Genomic DNA, 18261 nt, shown 5'->3' on the forward strand with positions numbered 1-18261 from the left:
ACATTTTTTATCATCTACACTGACTTGAAATATTTAATTATTTATTTAGTTGTCAGAACTCATTGATATTTGATACATTTGTCTAAGAAAATAATTATCAAATTTTTTTCCCCCTAAAAATAATCATTATACTCAGATAAATCATTTCTTTGACATATTTTTTCTAATTAATAATTAAAACTTTATCCTCAAAAACCCATCCAACTTGATATTTTTTTTTCTTTTATAATAAATTTCTGATGATTGTATCATCTGAAAAGAATAAAAAAAATTCCAGCTTTTTATGTATGATGAAGAAAATAAATAATAATAAAAGAACTTGAAAACGAGCTTTCCAATTAACACAATACATCATCCTTGTGCTATCTCATTTCTTTTGAAATTAATAATAAAAACTTTTCGTTTTTTTTTTTTTTTTTCTCCATTACTACTTCAATTTTTTTTGTTCTGTAAAATCGAGTAATTAAATACAATCACGGTCAAAAAAAACAACTAAAAAAACATGAATAAATTTTTGTATATATATATAATTTAATAAAATAATTTTTTTTGTCAGAGATGATTTTTTTTTTTTAATATTTTCCAAACTAAAATATAAAAAATATTAATTACTGAGCTCTTTTCAATTGAAGAAAACCTTGATTGAAAAAAAAAAAAATAAATAAGGAAGAAACAACTAGTTAGTGGAAAGAAGTATTAAAGAGTTTTAAAAATAATTACTTTTTGTCTTCCTTAAAAAAAAAACAATTATTTCTTCATAAATTTAAATTACTCGAAATATTATTTCAAGGGGATGTTTCTAAACGTCAAACGAAAACCCATAAAATATTAACGCAGTATTTGAAAATTCAAAAAAGTAAAAAAATCAAAATGTTTATGTGCTTTTTTCTGTAAAACTTCAAACCATCAAAAGATGATCAATAATAAATTGAAAAAAAAAAAATTTCAATCATTAATCAAACAGATGAATCAAACTAGATATTCATTTGAAATATGATGAGTAAAGATTTTTTGTCAAAATTTTGAGTCATCGATCTTTGCTTCTGTCTTTCATTTTGACACTCGACTCATTCTATTCATCCTTTTTCTTTTTTCATCTCCCATCATTTCTCTTCATCAAAGTCGTCGTCTCATGTAACTTTACCAAACTTAAAATGACGTATATATATCATTCACATACAAGGACAAATATTCTATATCACAGACCACTTCAGACGTGTCACATATACATGATACACACACATACATGATAGAATCGTGCTAAAGTGCAGTATGAAAATTATTGCACGTTTCTGCACAACTGAATGATCCTTACTTCTATGTCATACATTCATGGACTCTAGTTGGCGGTATAGGGTCTCAGACAAAGAAGGAAAAACGGTGGAAAAAAAAAAATCATCCCCTGAGAACCATACTTGCACTAGAAAGAACGTAACTTGAGGAAAGGGTTTTTAAACAAGTCTTTCTCTTCTTCTTGCTTCCAATGAAAAATAAAAATAATAGAAAAAAAAAAAAAAAAATGATCGTAAACGAGAAAAAAAGTCTTAAGGGGGTCGTAAAAAAAAAATAAAATAAAGGTTTGAGGAAGAGGATGTGAAGCCGAGATGTCAAATCTCATTACACCTTCATATTTTTTTTTTATTATTATTTTACTAACGACAATGAAAAGTAACTCTAAGAGCTTCACTAATACTTTTTTTATTTTCACTCACTTATTTTTCTCATCGTTTTTAATATCTAGTTATATTGCTTATAACGTCGTCACGTTTATTGTTTTTTTTTTTTTTTTATTTGACTTGTTTTTTATGTTTTTATTTATTAGATAAATTCTGTAAAATCTTTTTTATTGTATGATGATTTAATTATTTTAAAAAAATTGTTATTTATTATATATATATTTATTTTTTTTTTTTTAAATTGTTTGAAAAATTTAATGAGAACTTACAAGAGGGTAATAATGATGATAAGAAAAAATTTTATGGAATTTAATAAATGTATTTCTATTCATCTCTCCCTCGTCAGTGTGTTTTAATATGAAAATTCCAGAGTTGTATTATAATGAATAAATGTTATGTTATTTTACCTTGAAGCACTTGAGGGTTTCTTTGAGTTAATTAATACTGTTTGTTTAAAAGTATTATCATTCATTCATGCCTATTATTATTTTTTATTAAATTATCAGTATTTATAACAGATAATATTTTTTTTTCATTTTTCTCTCTTTTTTTATAAATAATAAATTAATAAACAACATGTTTTTTTTTATACATATATAATTGTGTGAATATTGGCTTTGATCAATCGATATATTGTTCAGCTTCATGACCCACTTATTTACAATAAAAAATAATACATAATGTGAAATATCTAGGGGTAAAAATAAATATTCAAATAATAATAATAATAATATTATTGAAAAAAAAATGAAACTTGGCAGTTTTCATATTGGCCATCTATTTTTTTTCAACACCCTTAAATAGTTTTTTTTATTATTATATTTTCATTTTTTTTTTTTTCAACATACTCCCTAATAATCAATAGCCAAATTAATAGATGGCCACTTTGTTTCTTTTTTATATACAAAACAATTCTTTGAAAGTATCTTGAATTTTTTTCTTTTTATTACAACCATTAAAATAGCTTTGGAATAATGCCAATTTTCATTGCTAGATATTTTTTACAATTTGGATTTTTAAAAATCTTCGATATTCTATTGTGTCACATATATATTGTCAAATTATTTAAATGTTAATATTTTATGTCAGACTGACGTGAATTCAATACATCAACCTTGTCAGACTACTATTTTACAAAATCAATAATCTCATTTACAGTTGCAATCTATTTTTAAATAAATAAAACAATTATTATTATTTTTTGTCTTTTTTATGCATATTATTTTTAAATAATTTACTTATATGTATATATAAAAAATTATTTTTTATTTTTCAAATTAACTTAAAATAATTAGATTATTATTAAGACATTTAAAAATAAAATGGAACACTTTTTTTCGTTGTAAATTATATTCTATAATTTTTTTTATGGAATCATACAAATAAATCACTTGAAATTTGATATTGTAAATAATTTTTTATACTAAGAAGTAAGAAATTCTTATAATGAGTTATTTAAATGTAAAGAAGAAGAAAAAATGGCTGCTTTAAAATCCGTTTGTTCTGATAAATTAACTGTAAAAAAGCAGTTATTGTTAAAATAATAATGTGCCCTGTATCCGTTTGACAACAGTTATTTATTATTTTTTATATATTTTTCTCTTTCTTGAAGAATTAAACAAACAAATGAATATATATAAACACAATTATTCTTAAATCGACGTGTTAATTTATTCTCTCTAATTTTCCACTGTCAATTTGACAAGTAATCTACTGTAGAGATATATACATCAAACCTTTTCGACCTGTGCCATGACCTAGCATTCACCATCGGTTGCCAGTTGGCAGACAACTTTATCGTCACCCATCAAGTACATCAATTACATTGTTCGCCACACATTTTTAATTTTCATATTTTTTTCCGCAACTATTTACTAAACTAACAAAACCATATTTTATATTCATCAATTTAACCATTTTCAAAATTATTTTCATCATAAAATTATTTTTTTTATTTGTTCAATTATAATTATTATTAATTTTCTTAGTCAATTTGCATTTAAACTGTGAGTTGCTGTTTTTTTTTTTTTTTTTTTTTCAACCAACATCTAAGAAAATTTTACAATCATTTCTTTTTCATCTTACTTCTTTGTTTCTGTTTGTTTATTTTTTTTATTTTATCGGTTTTTGTTTATTTATTTTTTTTGAGCATCTTGGATCAAGTAGAAACGTCTGCGACTGAGTCTGGTAAATTCCAGCTGGTTGGACTCATGCCAGGGATTCAAGCCAACACGGCAAGCTCACTCAATGCATCTGTTAATAACACCGTCATCTTTTTAACCAAAAATGGAAAAAAAAAAATTATTACTTTTTGTTTAAAAAGTAAAAAAAAAAGCATTTAATTTGAAAAAAAATAGTAAGCTCAAAATTACATTAAAAGTTGTAATACATAGATAATATAACTAACAATACAAATTTCGTGTTGGAAAAAGTGGTTAAATATACATTATCTATTAATTTTCGTTTTTATTTAAACTTGTCATAAAAGTATCCTAAACTTAAATTTGTCTGATAAATTGGCATTATTCCAAACGATCTACTTTGTAATAGTTTTTTTTTTTTTCCTTTTTTGCTGTCTCTTGCTTTCCAGTACTCTATTCGTGAATATTACTCCGTTGATGATCTTCAAAAACTAAATAAAATAATCACCATATCGTTGTCGTTAAAATGAATACAATATGAAAATATATTAATACAAATTTTAGAATATTTATGTGTATATTATACATACCTCAATAAAAATTATTTTTTCCATTTAAGGTTGATTCTGGAAATCTGAAATCGCAACAGATTTTTTTTTTTTTTATCTTATGTTCAAATGAAATAGTTATCTACATTGTCAATTTTTTTCAATTTTTTTTTGTGTGGTTTTTTTGAGATATTTACTGTCAAAGTTGACAACTTTAACACGCAAAGTATAGGCGGTACATCATATTTTTATTAATAACTTTTTCAAAACGCAACAGAAAACGTTAAATTTCTATCAGTTTGTAGTGCTAGAAAAGACAAATTTTTGATATAAATTTTTAGTATTTCGTCTGTTGCGTTTTAAAAATAAATAACTTTAAAATTCAAAAATTTCGCGAGAAACGCAGCACACAGACATGAACACAAGCATGGTTTCAGTGTACGACGTAAACTTTGTTTGCTAGTGTGTTGCCGCGCACACACATACTACTAAAGAACTTATTTTTTTCATCAGTGGCGCCACAAAAAATTTTAGGACACGGGAATAAAAAATAGCGTTATTGATATACGGGCCCTTCGTGGCATAAATATTGGTTCGGTGATGCGACTGGGAATCAACCTTAAGTAGTCTGTTTTTTTTTTTTTTTTTTTTTAATACTTAGTTTTTTTAGAATTTAAAAATTCGGAGGAAAACGGAGTATATCTATATTTAGAAAAAACATAGTACATCAAAAATCGATTGGTCAAAAGCAAAGTGGCTCCAAGTAATTTTGGTAATTTAGAGAAAATCGAAATAAAAAAAACTGAATAAATTGGAGAAATTATTTTCAGCAAGGTATCTTATAATTGCTAATAAATTATTTAATACCTCTTTTTTTTTTATTTCCAATTTTTGTTGAATTTTAAATTTTTTATTTTTAATTTTCATGAGAATTTATATGTATATAGTATCTCTTCTTTTGATACAAATTATCGCTTTAAACTCAGTGTTACCGAGAAAAACTAGTTACTATTCTCATTATTCTCATTTTAAACAACTTTGTAAAATAAAATCTTATTTTATATTTTTGTATACATTAAGTACATTGGCTTCGTTGAATATACTTGTACCACATTTGGCTTACATCGTAAAACTATCCAATATAACATGAAAAATAAAAAATGAATATATTCATGGTATTAACGAAAACGACATTTTAAATTTTCTTTCAAGTTTCATATAATACCCTTATTTCATTTTTAGAATAATTTACTTTTAAAGAATTTTTTTTTTTTTTTCAAGTTAAAAAAAAATCAAAATCAAAAGTACACATTGATGAAGTACCTTATTTTTATCACTGAAAAATAAAAACTATTTTAATTACAACTTCTTGGTTCAACTATTGCCAATAGTTGGAAATTTATTTTTCTGTTGAACAAAAAAACAAGTCTATTCAACATTTAAACGACTTATTTTTCTCTTTAATTTTTTTTGCAATGTACATAACATACACGTTTATCATTTATTTGCAGTTAAACTGTTGTACGTGTAGACACCTCAATTGGAACATTTTAATATACATACATTGACATTTATTCACGAGCGAATTTTAATGGACAATTTTTTTATGTGTGCTAGTTTTTTTTTTTTATCTAAATTTCCTTTAAATTCTTAAACTATATATATTTGAAAGAAAATTATACCCATAAAAAAGTAAAATTTAGTTCTTGAAAATTAATTTAAATAAATTTATTAAAAACTTTAACATTTAATAAAATTAAAATTATCATTTTTTTTTTTTTTCTTATTAAGTTTATATGTATTTTAATTAATTAGAAAATATATATTCATATTTTTATAATTTCGTAAAGACCTTGATCTGATTTTAATGTAAACAAAAAAAAAAAAAAAAAACAAATTATATATAATTTGAAAATCTTGAAATACATTTACTTTATAATGAGAAAAAAAAAAGTTAAAATTATTTGAAGACCGTTGGCATTTGCCCACGTGGCTCACGAGCTTTTCTAACTTTAGAATTGCATGCTTACTGCTATTTTTTTTTATTATTTTATTTATTTTTTTTAACATTCTCTTTTTTATTTCATCAAGTTGAATACTATAGTCAATTGAGTTGTTTTGTCAGTGGAAAAAGACATGACTGACACTATCTCCGGGGTCAATTCGTTAATAGAATGAATAAAAATAATAAAAATAAAACCTGGCTTTAAGCCTAGACAATCTACTAATTATATTTTTCAAATTTATTTGATATTAAATCGACTGATGCAATCATCTAGCCAACAAAAATAATAATTATTTTCTTTTATTAATTTATCATTTTTATTGTGTTACAGGAAGTTGGAAGTATCATTGGCAAGAAAGGTGAAATTGTCACGAGATTTCGTGAAGAAGTGAGTATTTAATAACAATAAATTAATTTTAATGACAAGGAAAAAAAACATGACTTGAATAATAATAAATGTTTTTTTTTTTATTAATATATTATAGTCTGGAGCTAAGATCAATATATCAGATGGTTCTTGTCCTGAACGTATTGTAACTGTAACTGGACCAACAAATTCAATATTCAAGGCATTTACATTGATATGCAAGAAGTTTGAAGAATGGTGCTCACAATTTCATGAGATACCAAGTGGTAATGGTGCAACTAGAACTCCAATAACATTAAGACTTATTGTGCCAGCATCACAATGTGGTTCATTAATTGGAAAAGGTGGTTCAAAAATTAAAGAAATACGTGAAGTAACTGGTGCATTGATACAAGTTGCATCAGAAATGTTGCCAAGTTCGACTGAACGTACAGTTACAATTTCAGGAACAAGTGAAGCAATTACACAGTGTATATATCATATTTGCTGTGTCATGCTAGAGGTATATTTAAAATTTAATTCTTTAATAAAATTTACAATAATATTTAATTAAACAAAAAAAATAAATAAATAAATAATATACATCGACGTTTCTTAATATAAACATTACAATTTAAAATAATAATTAACAAAAAAGTAACTCAAAATTCCTCCGCAATAAAAAAAAAGTAAATTTAATATTGTTTTAAAAATAAAAATATATAATTCAAATGTTTAGCAAAAAAAAAGCATCTTGTCATTTCAAGTTAGAAAATAATTGTTTAGTTAGAACATGATTAAAATCAACAATAAATATCATTATTATTTTTATTTTTCCAGAGAATTTATGTTTGTTCAAACTGTTGAATCAAAATTTTCTCGTTAAACATTTAAATTACATTTTTATTTTAAAAAATATTGAATAATACTTTTTTTCATAAAGAACTTTGAGTTAATCATTTGCTAATAATTTTTTCAAATTGCAATGTTTCTATTAAAAAACATTGACATATGCACATTTTACCATTGTGTATGAATGAGTATTGTTGTTTATAATTTATTTAAAAAATTTATATATTTTCCTAATTTTATTTTTTTGTATGTTGCAGTCCCCTCCCAAAGGTGCCACGATTCCTTATCGCCCTAAACCCCAAGTCGGTGGGCCAGTGATCCTGGCTGGTGGTCAAGCCTACACCATCCAGGGTAATTACGCGGTGCCCGCCCACTCGGACGTAAGTACAGTATTGTCATTGCCGGTATCTGCTGCCGGGCCTGCCCAACCCTCGCTAAATTCTCAAAATTTTAACGCCTCGCATTTCGCGGCAACCCATCATCCATCACATTTTGCTTCACATGTACATCAGCTAATTCCTCATCATCTCACTGGACCCCATCATCCATTACATCCAAATTCCTTACACGCAAGCGTGGCAGGCCTCGCCGACCCCCTGCTGAAGAGTGGACACTTGCAGGCAGCCCTCCCGCCCGCGCTCATGGCAGACGCCGTAAGTTTTTTGTTTTTCGTGATCCACAAAACAAACAAACAAACAAACAAACAGACAAACAAACAGATATATCAAAAAAATAATAATAATGAAACATCAAAAAGTATTATTAAAACACAACAAACAAACAAACATACTAGTACCAAGACTCTATCAAAGTTTTCCAAAATTTCTCAACCCTTCCATCTCACACCCAGCCTCTCCTTATCTCTGTTTTAGAAAAAACAAAAAAAAAATTTAAAATGAATTTATATCAATTATTTTTGAATATTTATACATTTATTATTTTTTTTTTTTCTTTCCTTTCTGTTTCTATATTTCAATTATTACACACAATTAAGTTGTTTATACATTTGTTGTTTAATATTTTTAAGTTAATTCAAAATAAATTAAATGAGCTGATAATGATTTATTATTATTTTAAAAAAATAATTAATTATGACAGTTAAGATCAATCAGACTCAAATAATATTATATATATATTTTAGATAATATTTTTAGTATATTTGTTGATATATATATATATCGGATTATATTTTCCACCCCTTTCCTGCCATTGCTTTGCTTATTTATATTACATTATAATTTCACAATAGAGAAAAATTTTATCGGATTAAAAATCTATTAGTTATTTTTTATTGAAAACTAGTAAATTTTTTATCAGGGAAAAAAATTTTACAATACTGTGGTTTCAATGAAATTTTAATATCTTACTTTAATGTACCCCCGACCTTTGAATGACATACATGATTGTATTACATTTTCTTCTTTTGTAAAGTCATTGAACTATCGAAAAAAAAAATATATTTTTCTTTTCCTGAAATATTTTTCCTTTCTTTACACTGAACTTCCAACATCCCTTACCACTCACATGATTTTTTTTTTTATTTTTTTATATTTATTTCTTATATAACCGCCAACAGACGCTAAAAATCCAGCTTTGTGACTGAATTCTTTAACGCTCGGTTGGCCAAGCTTTTCTGCAAGATAAAATCCATATTTTTATTATTATTATTGTTATTTTATTTTTTATATTTTCATTCTTTCGAATACTTGAAGTTGTTGGATTATATCTTGGAGGGTGAAAAGCTCGGTCATCTGTGACACTACTTTTATATTTTTGCATCCCCTTCTCCAATTTATCATGATTTTGACATTGAAATATTTATTTGAAATAATTTAAAAACAAATAATAATTTTTTTTTAATATTAAAAATGTCAAAATTGTTTTATAATTCTTTAGATAATATTTTTGTCTCCTTTCTTATTAAAAATGTGTCTCTGTTTTTTTGCATGAAGATAAAATTTTTCATATATATATATTTGTTTCTATTAAATGGAATATCTGCATGTGGACAATATTTGCATATTACTTAAATGTCGCATTTGATAAAAAAATAATAATAATTAGTATGATATCGTGGCAAAAATAATAATTTTTTCGGTCAATTTTTTTTAAATTTTATTTATTTTATAAATTCAATTTATATTGATTATATATATAAACCAAGGTTTTTCTTTTTTGAAATGTTAGTTTTTATTTTACTGATTATCTAAAATATTTATCAGATTATAGCGTTAAAAAAAAAAAAAAAAATTCATGTGTTCAGAAATCTTTGTGATTTACATTTTTTCTTGACATCAAATAATCGTAAAAACCAATTGAAATCATCATGAAATTTCATTCACATAATTCATTTTTTATTTTTATTTCTTTTCATTTTCGTTCATCGGTATCAAGTCACGAATATTTATGCTTGAGGTAGCAGGATACATATTCTGTGGATCGACTGCATGCTAAAGGTAGACAAAAATTTGGCAAAAATATTATTTTTAAAAATGTAGGAAAATAATTGTAAGAATGACTCTTAGAGTCTATTGCTGCAACAATTTAAAAAACAAAGAATAATAAAAAACTAAAAGTAAAAAGTAATTAAATTGAAACGTTTCTTTTATACGATGAAAAAGTGCATGTGAATAAATAATTTTAGAGTACATAAAAAAGAAGTAAAAAAAAAAAAAGCACTAGCAATATTTCTTTTCTCGAAGCTTTTTTTTCATGGCTCACTGCAGTGTCTCATCTTCTTTTCGAATTATTTACTTCTTTACTTCATAATAAAACTTATTTTTTTTTTTTATTACTTTATCTTTAAATTAATATATCAAAAATTGTAAAATTTTAATTTTTTAGTCTATCATATTTACTCGTTTTCAAAAGCTTCTAAATTAATTTATAAAATTCTAAATTTCGTCTTTTTTATACGCAACTTTTATTAATTTATTCAGTTAAACTTTTTTTTTTATCTTTTTTAAATAAATAAAATTTATTATACGACCATTGAAGACATTTTGGACACTTTTATCTATAACAAGTTATTGTAAACGAAACAGCATGGCTTACTCAGCACAAAAATTTTCAAAAATTAAAAAAGTGAAAGACTATGAACATGAATAAACAATTTAGGAAAAATAATGAGAATTTGTGCGAGGGTGGGCTGCCCTTAAAATGTTCATGTACTTAATGTAATTTAATTATTTATTTTTTTAAATATATTTTTTTTTTTTTTTCAAAGAGAACAATGTTTGAAAATAACAAGAGTGATATATATATATCTAGATCGTTAACTGTATTTAATCAACTGTAGGATTTTTTTCTAGACTCAGAAAATTTGCACTTCGATGAATTACAATATAATTATAATCGCTTTTATGTTTAATTAAGAAAAAAAATAGGAAGCAGTCCTTCCATTTGAATATTAATCCTCAAAACATCAAGCAAAAAATCAAAAAAAAAAATTATCATTAAATTTATATATATCACATTTTTAAAAGTAAAAATAGAAAATTTACTTTTTTTTTTTTATCCTTATAGATTTTTCACTTTTTTTATTTTTCTCATTTTTTAGTTTATGTTTTATTCACATCAAAGTAGAACGCGTTGTATTTTCCTATTTCAATAGTTGATTTATATTTTTTTTCTTTCAAATATTTCATATAAATATTTATTTATTTATTTTGTTTTTATTCCACCCAAGCTTTTGTAAGTATTTGAGGCACAAAATAGCAAAAAAAAAAAAAAAAATCGTTGACGTAGGGTAAAACAAACTGATTTAATTTTTGCGAACATTGCTATTGATTATAATCTCAGTCTTTCATATTTTTTGTTTGTTTCAAAGTGCAATAAAACACTGGTTTTGATGAACTGAAAAAAAAGCACAAATTTACTATTAAATTCAGAAACTGGAAAAAGATTTAACATAAATATTTATGAAAATATAAAATAGCAATAAAAAAAAAAGAGGATAATATTCGAAAAATAAATGTTTAAACTGACAGAGATTATTATTGTTTGAGTTATCGCATAGTTGTTATAACTAGTTGTTCTCCTGCCCTCCCTCGCAGTTGCAAAATATATATATATCCTCGTTTTGAAAAAAAAAATTTTATTAACAAACTAATAATTTAAAAACAAAAAAAAATTCTCATCGTTGTTACAGATGGGAAAACTTGGTAGTAATCCTCTTGCTGGTCTTGCGGCACTTGGACTTGGTGGACTTGCAACTCCAGCAAATACTGGAGGTTTAAATCCAGCTGGTAATTATGTTTGAATTTACCTTTTTTTATATTTATTATAAAAAATGATCACAAATGATGAATAAATATCACAATATTATTATTGAATGACTCTAAAATAAATAATTAATAATTTTTAGCATTAGCAGCATTGGCTGGAAGTCAATTGCGTACAAGTCATACAAACAGACAACAGCCAGCAGCAAATAATCAGACACATGAAATGACTGTACCAAATGAACTCATTGGCTGTATAATCGGTAAAGGTGGTACTAAAATTGCTGAAATACGTCAAATATCCGGAGCTATGATCAGAATCAGTAATTGCGAGGAACGAGAGGGTGGTGCAACAGATCGTACAATCACAATAACTGGAAATCCAGATGCAGTTGCATTAGCACAGTACCTTATCAACATGAGGTGAGTTTTTATTTTTTATTTATTTATTATTATTATTTTTTTCATATTCTTTAATTTATTAATTACAATACAGGTCTAATTCATCCTGTTATGAATAACAAAGAGAAAAAAAAAATCAATAATATTGATACAATTTTATTTCTTTTTAACAAAATAATCTTGTAACTTGATGGAATATTTTTTTTCTTTTTTTCTTGTTTGATTTAAAATGTTTCCAAAATTTTTCAACAACTTCCTTTTATGTTTGTTTTTTGTCTATTTTTTCGTTTCCAACTATTTTTCTTTCTTCAAAGTGACACAATATTTTTCCTTTTATCGTTTCATCTCTGCACGTCATATTCTTGTTTTTATGATATCCTATAAACAAAAGTTTTAATTATTATATTTAAAAAAAAAAATTTTTTATAAACCATTATAAGAAAAAAATTGAAGAAAAAAAAACTTGAACCAAGCACGTTTTTTTTTTTTTCTTTTTTTGTTTATCGATTATTTATTCATATGTTTTTTTACTACTCATTTTCAACGAGTATTATTTTGTTATTTTTTTTTCTAGCTTAATGCACTTGAGCAAGTACAAAAAGAACGAAAGAACAGAGTTTATTTTTAAAAGTATTGTTATCTATCAATCAGTATGATTAAAAATATTATGATATTGTGATGAGCTACAAAAGGACAAATTTATTTTAATAAAATTAATTTTTTTCCATATTTATTTATTTTTTTTTTTTGTCGTGATAATTAAAAACTATTATTTTACATTTTATTTTGCATTTTATGCAATTTTTTTATTATTTTTTCCTTTTAATGAAAAATTTGTGATTTGAAAAATATTAAAATATTGTCGACTTGATAAAAAATTTTAAAAGATTGCTGAGAATTTCCAATATCGAAGTATAAAGTGCTCTTGGTTAACTCAGTGATAGTGACAAGTTGAATTGAAAATTGTGTTTCTGGGTTACTTTGTGATCTCATTCTGAGTGATCAAGGTATGCTTCAACTTTTGCGACATTTTCAGTACAAGTTTTAAGTATCTCTTTTTTTTCATATTTTTTTATTTTTCAAGTAACATCAAGTGTTTCCAAGATTTTCATCAGATATTTTATATTGATATAAAAAAAAAAAAAAAAATTCCCCTGATATAAACTAAAATTTATCCGCTAGCTTGTCACAATAAATTATTATTATATTTGCAATATACACATATTTAAAAATAAATCATAAATATAAAAGAAAAAAAAAAAAAGCCAGGTGAAAAAATATTAATCAATTAAGCAACAAAAATGTGACAAAAAAAAAAAAAAAAAAAACAATAACTTATGTTTCAGAAATTTTTATGTTAACTTATCTAATATTTTTAATTAAAAATTTTATTTATGTTATTAAATAATTTTTTTATATTTATATATATAAATATATAGTTTTAAGTTGTCATAAATTTTTTAAATAATAATAGCAAGGAATATTCAACCATTGTTCTGCTGGTACCTGGCTGAAGAAGAGGATCAAAAGAAAATAAAAAAAAAATAAAACAATTAAACGAGAGAGAAAAAGAGATATATAGCGAATATGTATATACGACTTTCATAATCCTTTATTTCCAGGTCCTGACTTTTCCAGGTCCAGTTTTAATACCTTCTCTGAGTATCCTGCAGATAAATATCAACTCCGATCTCTTTCTGTATTCGCTCCTATGACCGCTGGCTGTCCTTTTCTTTCAGTTTTGTTCGATGGTTGTTTTTTTTTTTTTTTTTTTTTTCTTTTTTTACTTTGTTAAAATTTGCATTTAACTCTTTTGCTAGAATTTTTAGTTTTTATGCAAGCAATATTTTTTGTTTCAATTTAATTTCATTCTTTTTTTTTTTTTTTTTTTTATTTAAATGGATAAATTAAAAATTTTTTTTAATTGATTTATTAATTTTATTCTAGCGAGGATGTTGATAAATTTTAATAGATCTAAAAAAAAATTAAAGAAAAAAAAAACATTTTAATAATTTTTCTAACGTTGTGGTGCATATATTTTCATTTTTCAAAATCATGGTGTTTTACGGTTCACTCTGGGTTTTATTATTATAATTTTTTTTTTTTTTAATTTTCAGAGCTTCTTTGTACTCAGAAAAGGTGCTTCCTGTCTGGAGGCTTTTGACGCTTTTATTATTTTTATTTTTTTGTATGAATACATTGTTTAATTTATATTTATACTTTAATGCTTTCTCACTGTTTTTATTATTGAAATATCGCGGTTTAAAAGTGGATCAGCTGAGATCATCCTTGCATACTTATTTTATTATATAATATTAATTTTTGCATTTTATTTTTATCATCAGCCTTTTCTTTTCTTTTCTACAAGCACATTCGGTTATTGCTAAAAAAAAAAAAAAAAGAATCAAGTTTTTTTTGTTTTTTTGTTAATTAAAAATAGTTTAAAAAAGAAAAAAAAACTGCCAATTAGCCATTGTTCTGATAATTAATAAGAGCTTATCTGATACTTCAACCATTGATCTTGGCGAAAAAAAGAAAGAAAAAAAAAAAAATAAATTCAATCAAGTTAATTCGTGACTTTTACTTCAAAACTTTACTTGAAAAGTTTTTATTTTGTTTTTTTTTTCTTTTATTCACTTTTCAATCCGTTAAATACATTCTATAGCAGATTTTCATTAACTTAAATATTATTACTACAGCTTCACACAAATTAACAGATTTAAAATTTTTTTTTTGAATATTTTTTTTTTCTTGTTTTTATTAGTGAGACATTTTAATATTTCAACAAGTTTTCTTTTTTTTTCACATTTATTTCTGTTTAATAAAAAAAATTAAACTACAAATTGCTCATCGTATAATTTGCATTCTGCTTTAAAATGGTGTTTCATTATTATTTCATTTTTTCCTTCTAATTATTCTCACTGTCTTGAATTATTTATTTTTATTTTCTTTTTCAAATTTATTTTATTAACAGTTTAATTATTGCACCAAGTCAATTTATATGCATGAAATAATTGTTAATTTGTAGTAGAGTGCACATAGTGCGACTTATTATTATTTAATTATTTATTATTCAAATAAATAAATAAAAAAACAATCATTGATTTGTTATTCATTATTTTTGAAAAACTTTATTTCAATTTTTATTTATTTTTTTTTCATTTTGCCGAGTAAAACGAAAGAATGGGGTTTCATTTCCGTTCTATTCACATCTAATACAGCACTTTCAAACTTCTATTCAATGAATTTAAAAAAATAAAAAAAAATAATGTTGAGTGTGTCTTTTAAATGGATCATACGATCACGGTGTCGAACTCTACATTCGTTTTGCTCGTTGCAATCAATCAACGAGGCACATCCTCAATTTTTTTTTTTACTTATTTTTATGTTTTATTTTATTACACTTTCTTTTTTTTTTTTTTTTTTTTTTTTGAATCCATAGAGTATTGAGAAGCCTGTAATTACCATCACACTTTGTGACACTAAAATTATTTACTTCTCACTGCGCTTTGGAACTACACTCGTTGTCTCGACAGTACCTGACAACTCGTGTTCAATTGATTTTCAATATATAAATAAAACATTAAAATAAACTTTATTCAATGTTTAAATAAATAATAAAAGTTGTCAATTGTACTGTCGAGCCTTCAATAAAATCATATACAAGGCTCAGTTGATTAACATTTTAAATTGAGCTCTAATTAATTTTTCTTTTCAAAAAAAAAAAAAAAAAAAAAACATTTATTTTTCTCCAATTATCATTTTTAATAACACACTAAAAGAATCATTTCTAGTCATATTAATACTATATTTAAATAAAAAAAAACAACTAGATGGTTTTTAAAAATAAATTATAACTGTAGTATTATTATTATTTATTTCTATAACATGCTCGATTAAAAATTACTCAACTGTTCCTATATATAAAAGAAAAAAAAAAAAAAATTACTATTATATATAATTTTGAATGTTTTTTTTTTTCTTTTTGTTGTTATTTATGAATTATAATTCGTTGAACTGCAATCATGTCACATTATTTTCTTAATCATTATCATTATTCATATTTAAAAAAAACCAAAAAAAAAATATCAAATATTGTTCCTGCCCTCACCTTTATACATTTGTGTCTTTTTCCCAGTGTCGAACTGCAGAAAGCTAACCTTGAGGCCCAAAATACCCAAAACCCTGGCAGTGGCACCACTCCCGGGGCATCCGGGTCCAGTGCTTCCCCTTCTACCACTACTACCAATGCCTCTCCTTTGGCCAGCGCAATTCCCTTGGCTCAGTTGCTAAGCAAACCAGGTGCCCTCAACGCCCTATCTAGCCTGACCGCCCTTGGTGGGTTGTCGGATTTACTTGGTTCTGCTGCTGGTGCAGCTGCTGCATCATTACCAGTTCAAACAACTGGTGTACATCGTTCACACAAGACATTTACTCCACGTCTTCGTAGTCCTGGTGCACCTGGACCAACTGACAGCGGAAAATTCAAATCAGAAAGGACAAAGTACAATCCATATTGAATGATTTAAAAAAAAATCAACAACAAAATTTTAATAATCATAATTATTAACATCAACAAATTTATATGATAATTAAATTACAACATTCATTATGATTAATTATTATTTTTTTCTTCGATTAATCGCAAAATTAAAAAAAATTGTCATAAAAAAAAAAAGTAAGCACATGATATTTTTGTTTATTTAATTATTTTTGTTTAAAATAATAAAAAAAAACAAATACTAAACAAAAAAAAAAAAACCGTAATCATGGTAAAATTTGAAACTGAAGCTTCAAAGGTTTTTTTTAATACTTTTTTTTTTCTATTAATGTAAAACTTGTGCCAACAATTTTGGAAAAATTTTCACTCATTTTGAGGATCTACTTTTTTGATGAAAATTGTATTTTTTTGGATATTTAGAATTTAATTATTTATTTTTTTTTTTTATTTTTTGATTATTTTATTCATGGAAAAAAAAAATAATAATAACAAAAACGTGTTTTTATTTTATATGATATTCTTATTACGATTATTGTGGATTATAATGTAGGAATTATGTAGCTAAGATAATAGCAAGGAAGAAAATATCAAGAAAATTACAAAAAAAAAAAAATAGATTATCCACATCATTGTCTCTAGCCCATTATCAATTCATTTTTTTGTTTTTCTTTTTTGAATCTTTATTGTACTAAATAAAAGTAATAGTAACATAAAAAAAAAGTGACGTTGGCAAATAAGCAAATATGTGTATTTAAAAATTGTAAACGACAGTGGATTTATTATTTTTTTCTAGAGTAAAAATCATGAAAAAAAAAAGTTTTTAGAAAACTAAAAATTCATAAAAATTGACAAGTAAAAATAAAAATAAAAAAGTGCTTTAGAAAAAAAAATTCTAAATCCACCATCGTAGTATCGTAGAGCTTATTATAAGTAATTAAAAAAAAAAAACTGCTTTTTGCGATATGAGTGTTATCATTTGGTTTACAATTAATTATGTATAAAATTATATGTATGTAAATAAATATGCATACAATTTTGAATAATAAACATAATGATAGTTATAGTGTCGTATCATAGTGCGTGTGAGAGAGACAAAAATAAATCTAAAAAATAAACGTAAGAATAATAATAAAAATTAACTGTCATTATCAATTACTATCAAAGTTTTTTTGTTTTTTATTCTTTTTATTTTGATTTTCTGTTAACTTTTTTTGTCCATTAATAATTCGAAAAAAAAAATATATATATATTTTGAATATAAAATTTCAGTGAATTTATTGATAATTTTCGTATTAATTATAGGAAATTTGTTGATTTCAATAATGTTAGATTTAAATGTTTGTAATATTTGACAGTTGTAAAAATCAGTTAATCCAGATAATTAAATATTAAAAAAAAAAAAAGTCAGAAATATAAGTATATTGAAAAAAAAAGTTTCAATTTATATAGTATTTCTTTTTTTTAGTTTGACAAACAAAAAAAAAAAAAAAAACAATATTTTTCACTGTGAAAAAGAAATAAATAATAATATTGTATGCTCAATATTAAAAAGAATTTTTATTTGTTT

At 24.2% G+C, this 18261-nt stretch overlaps 1 protein-coding gene across 6 annotated transcripts in view; it reads left to right on the top strand.

Moving 5' to 3' along the window:
• The window catches only part of LOC122849507 (poly(rC)-binding protein 3), a 164434-nt gene that overhangs the window by 140374 nt on the left and 5799 nt on the right, over positions 1-18261 (top strand). For 3 of the 6 annotated variants that reach the window (XM_044148219.1, XM_044148218.1, XM_044148214.1), the window contains exons 3-8: positions 6702-6758; positions 6856-7239; positions 7826-8221; positions 11719-11815; positions 11935-12214; positions 16332-17810. In XM_044148219.1, the coding sequence (XP_044004154.1) occupies positions 6702-6758; positions 6856-7239; positions 7826-8221; positions 11719-11815; positions 11935-12214; positions 16332-16713 (1596 nt within the window). In that variant the 3' untranslated portion in view covers positions 16714-17810. Of the gene's footprint in view, positions 1-6701; positions 6759-6855; positions 7240-7825; positions 8222-11718; positions 11816-11934; positions 12215-16331; positions 17811-18261 lie in introns of those variants that run through there. The other 3 variants (XM_044148215.1, XM_044148216.1, XM_044148220.1) reach the window with 3 other exon arrangements.

Source organism: Aphidius gifuensis, linkage group LG2, assembly GCF_014905175.1.
Source record: "Aphidius gifuensis isolate YNYX2018 linkage group LG2, ASM1490517v1, whole genome shotgun sequence".
NCBI lineage: Eukaryota > Metazoa > Arthropoda > Insecta > Hymenoptera > Braconidae > Aphidius > Aphidius gifuensis.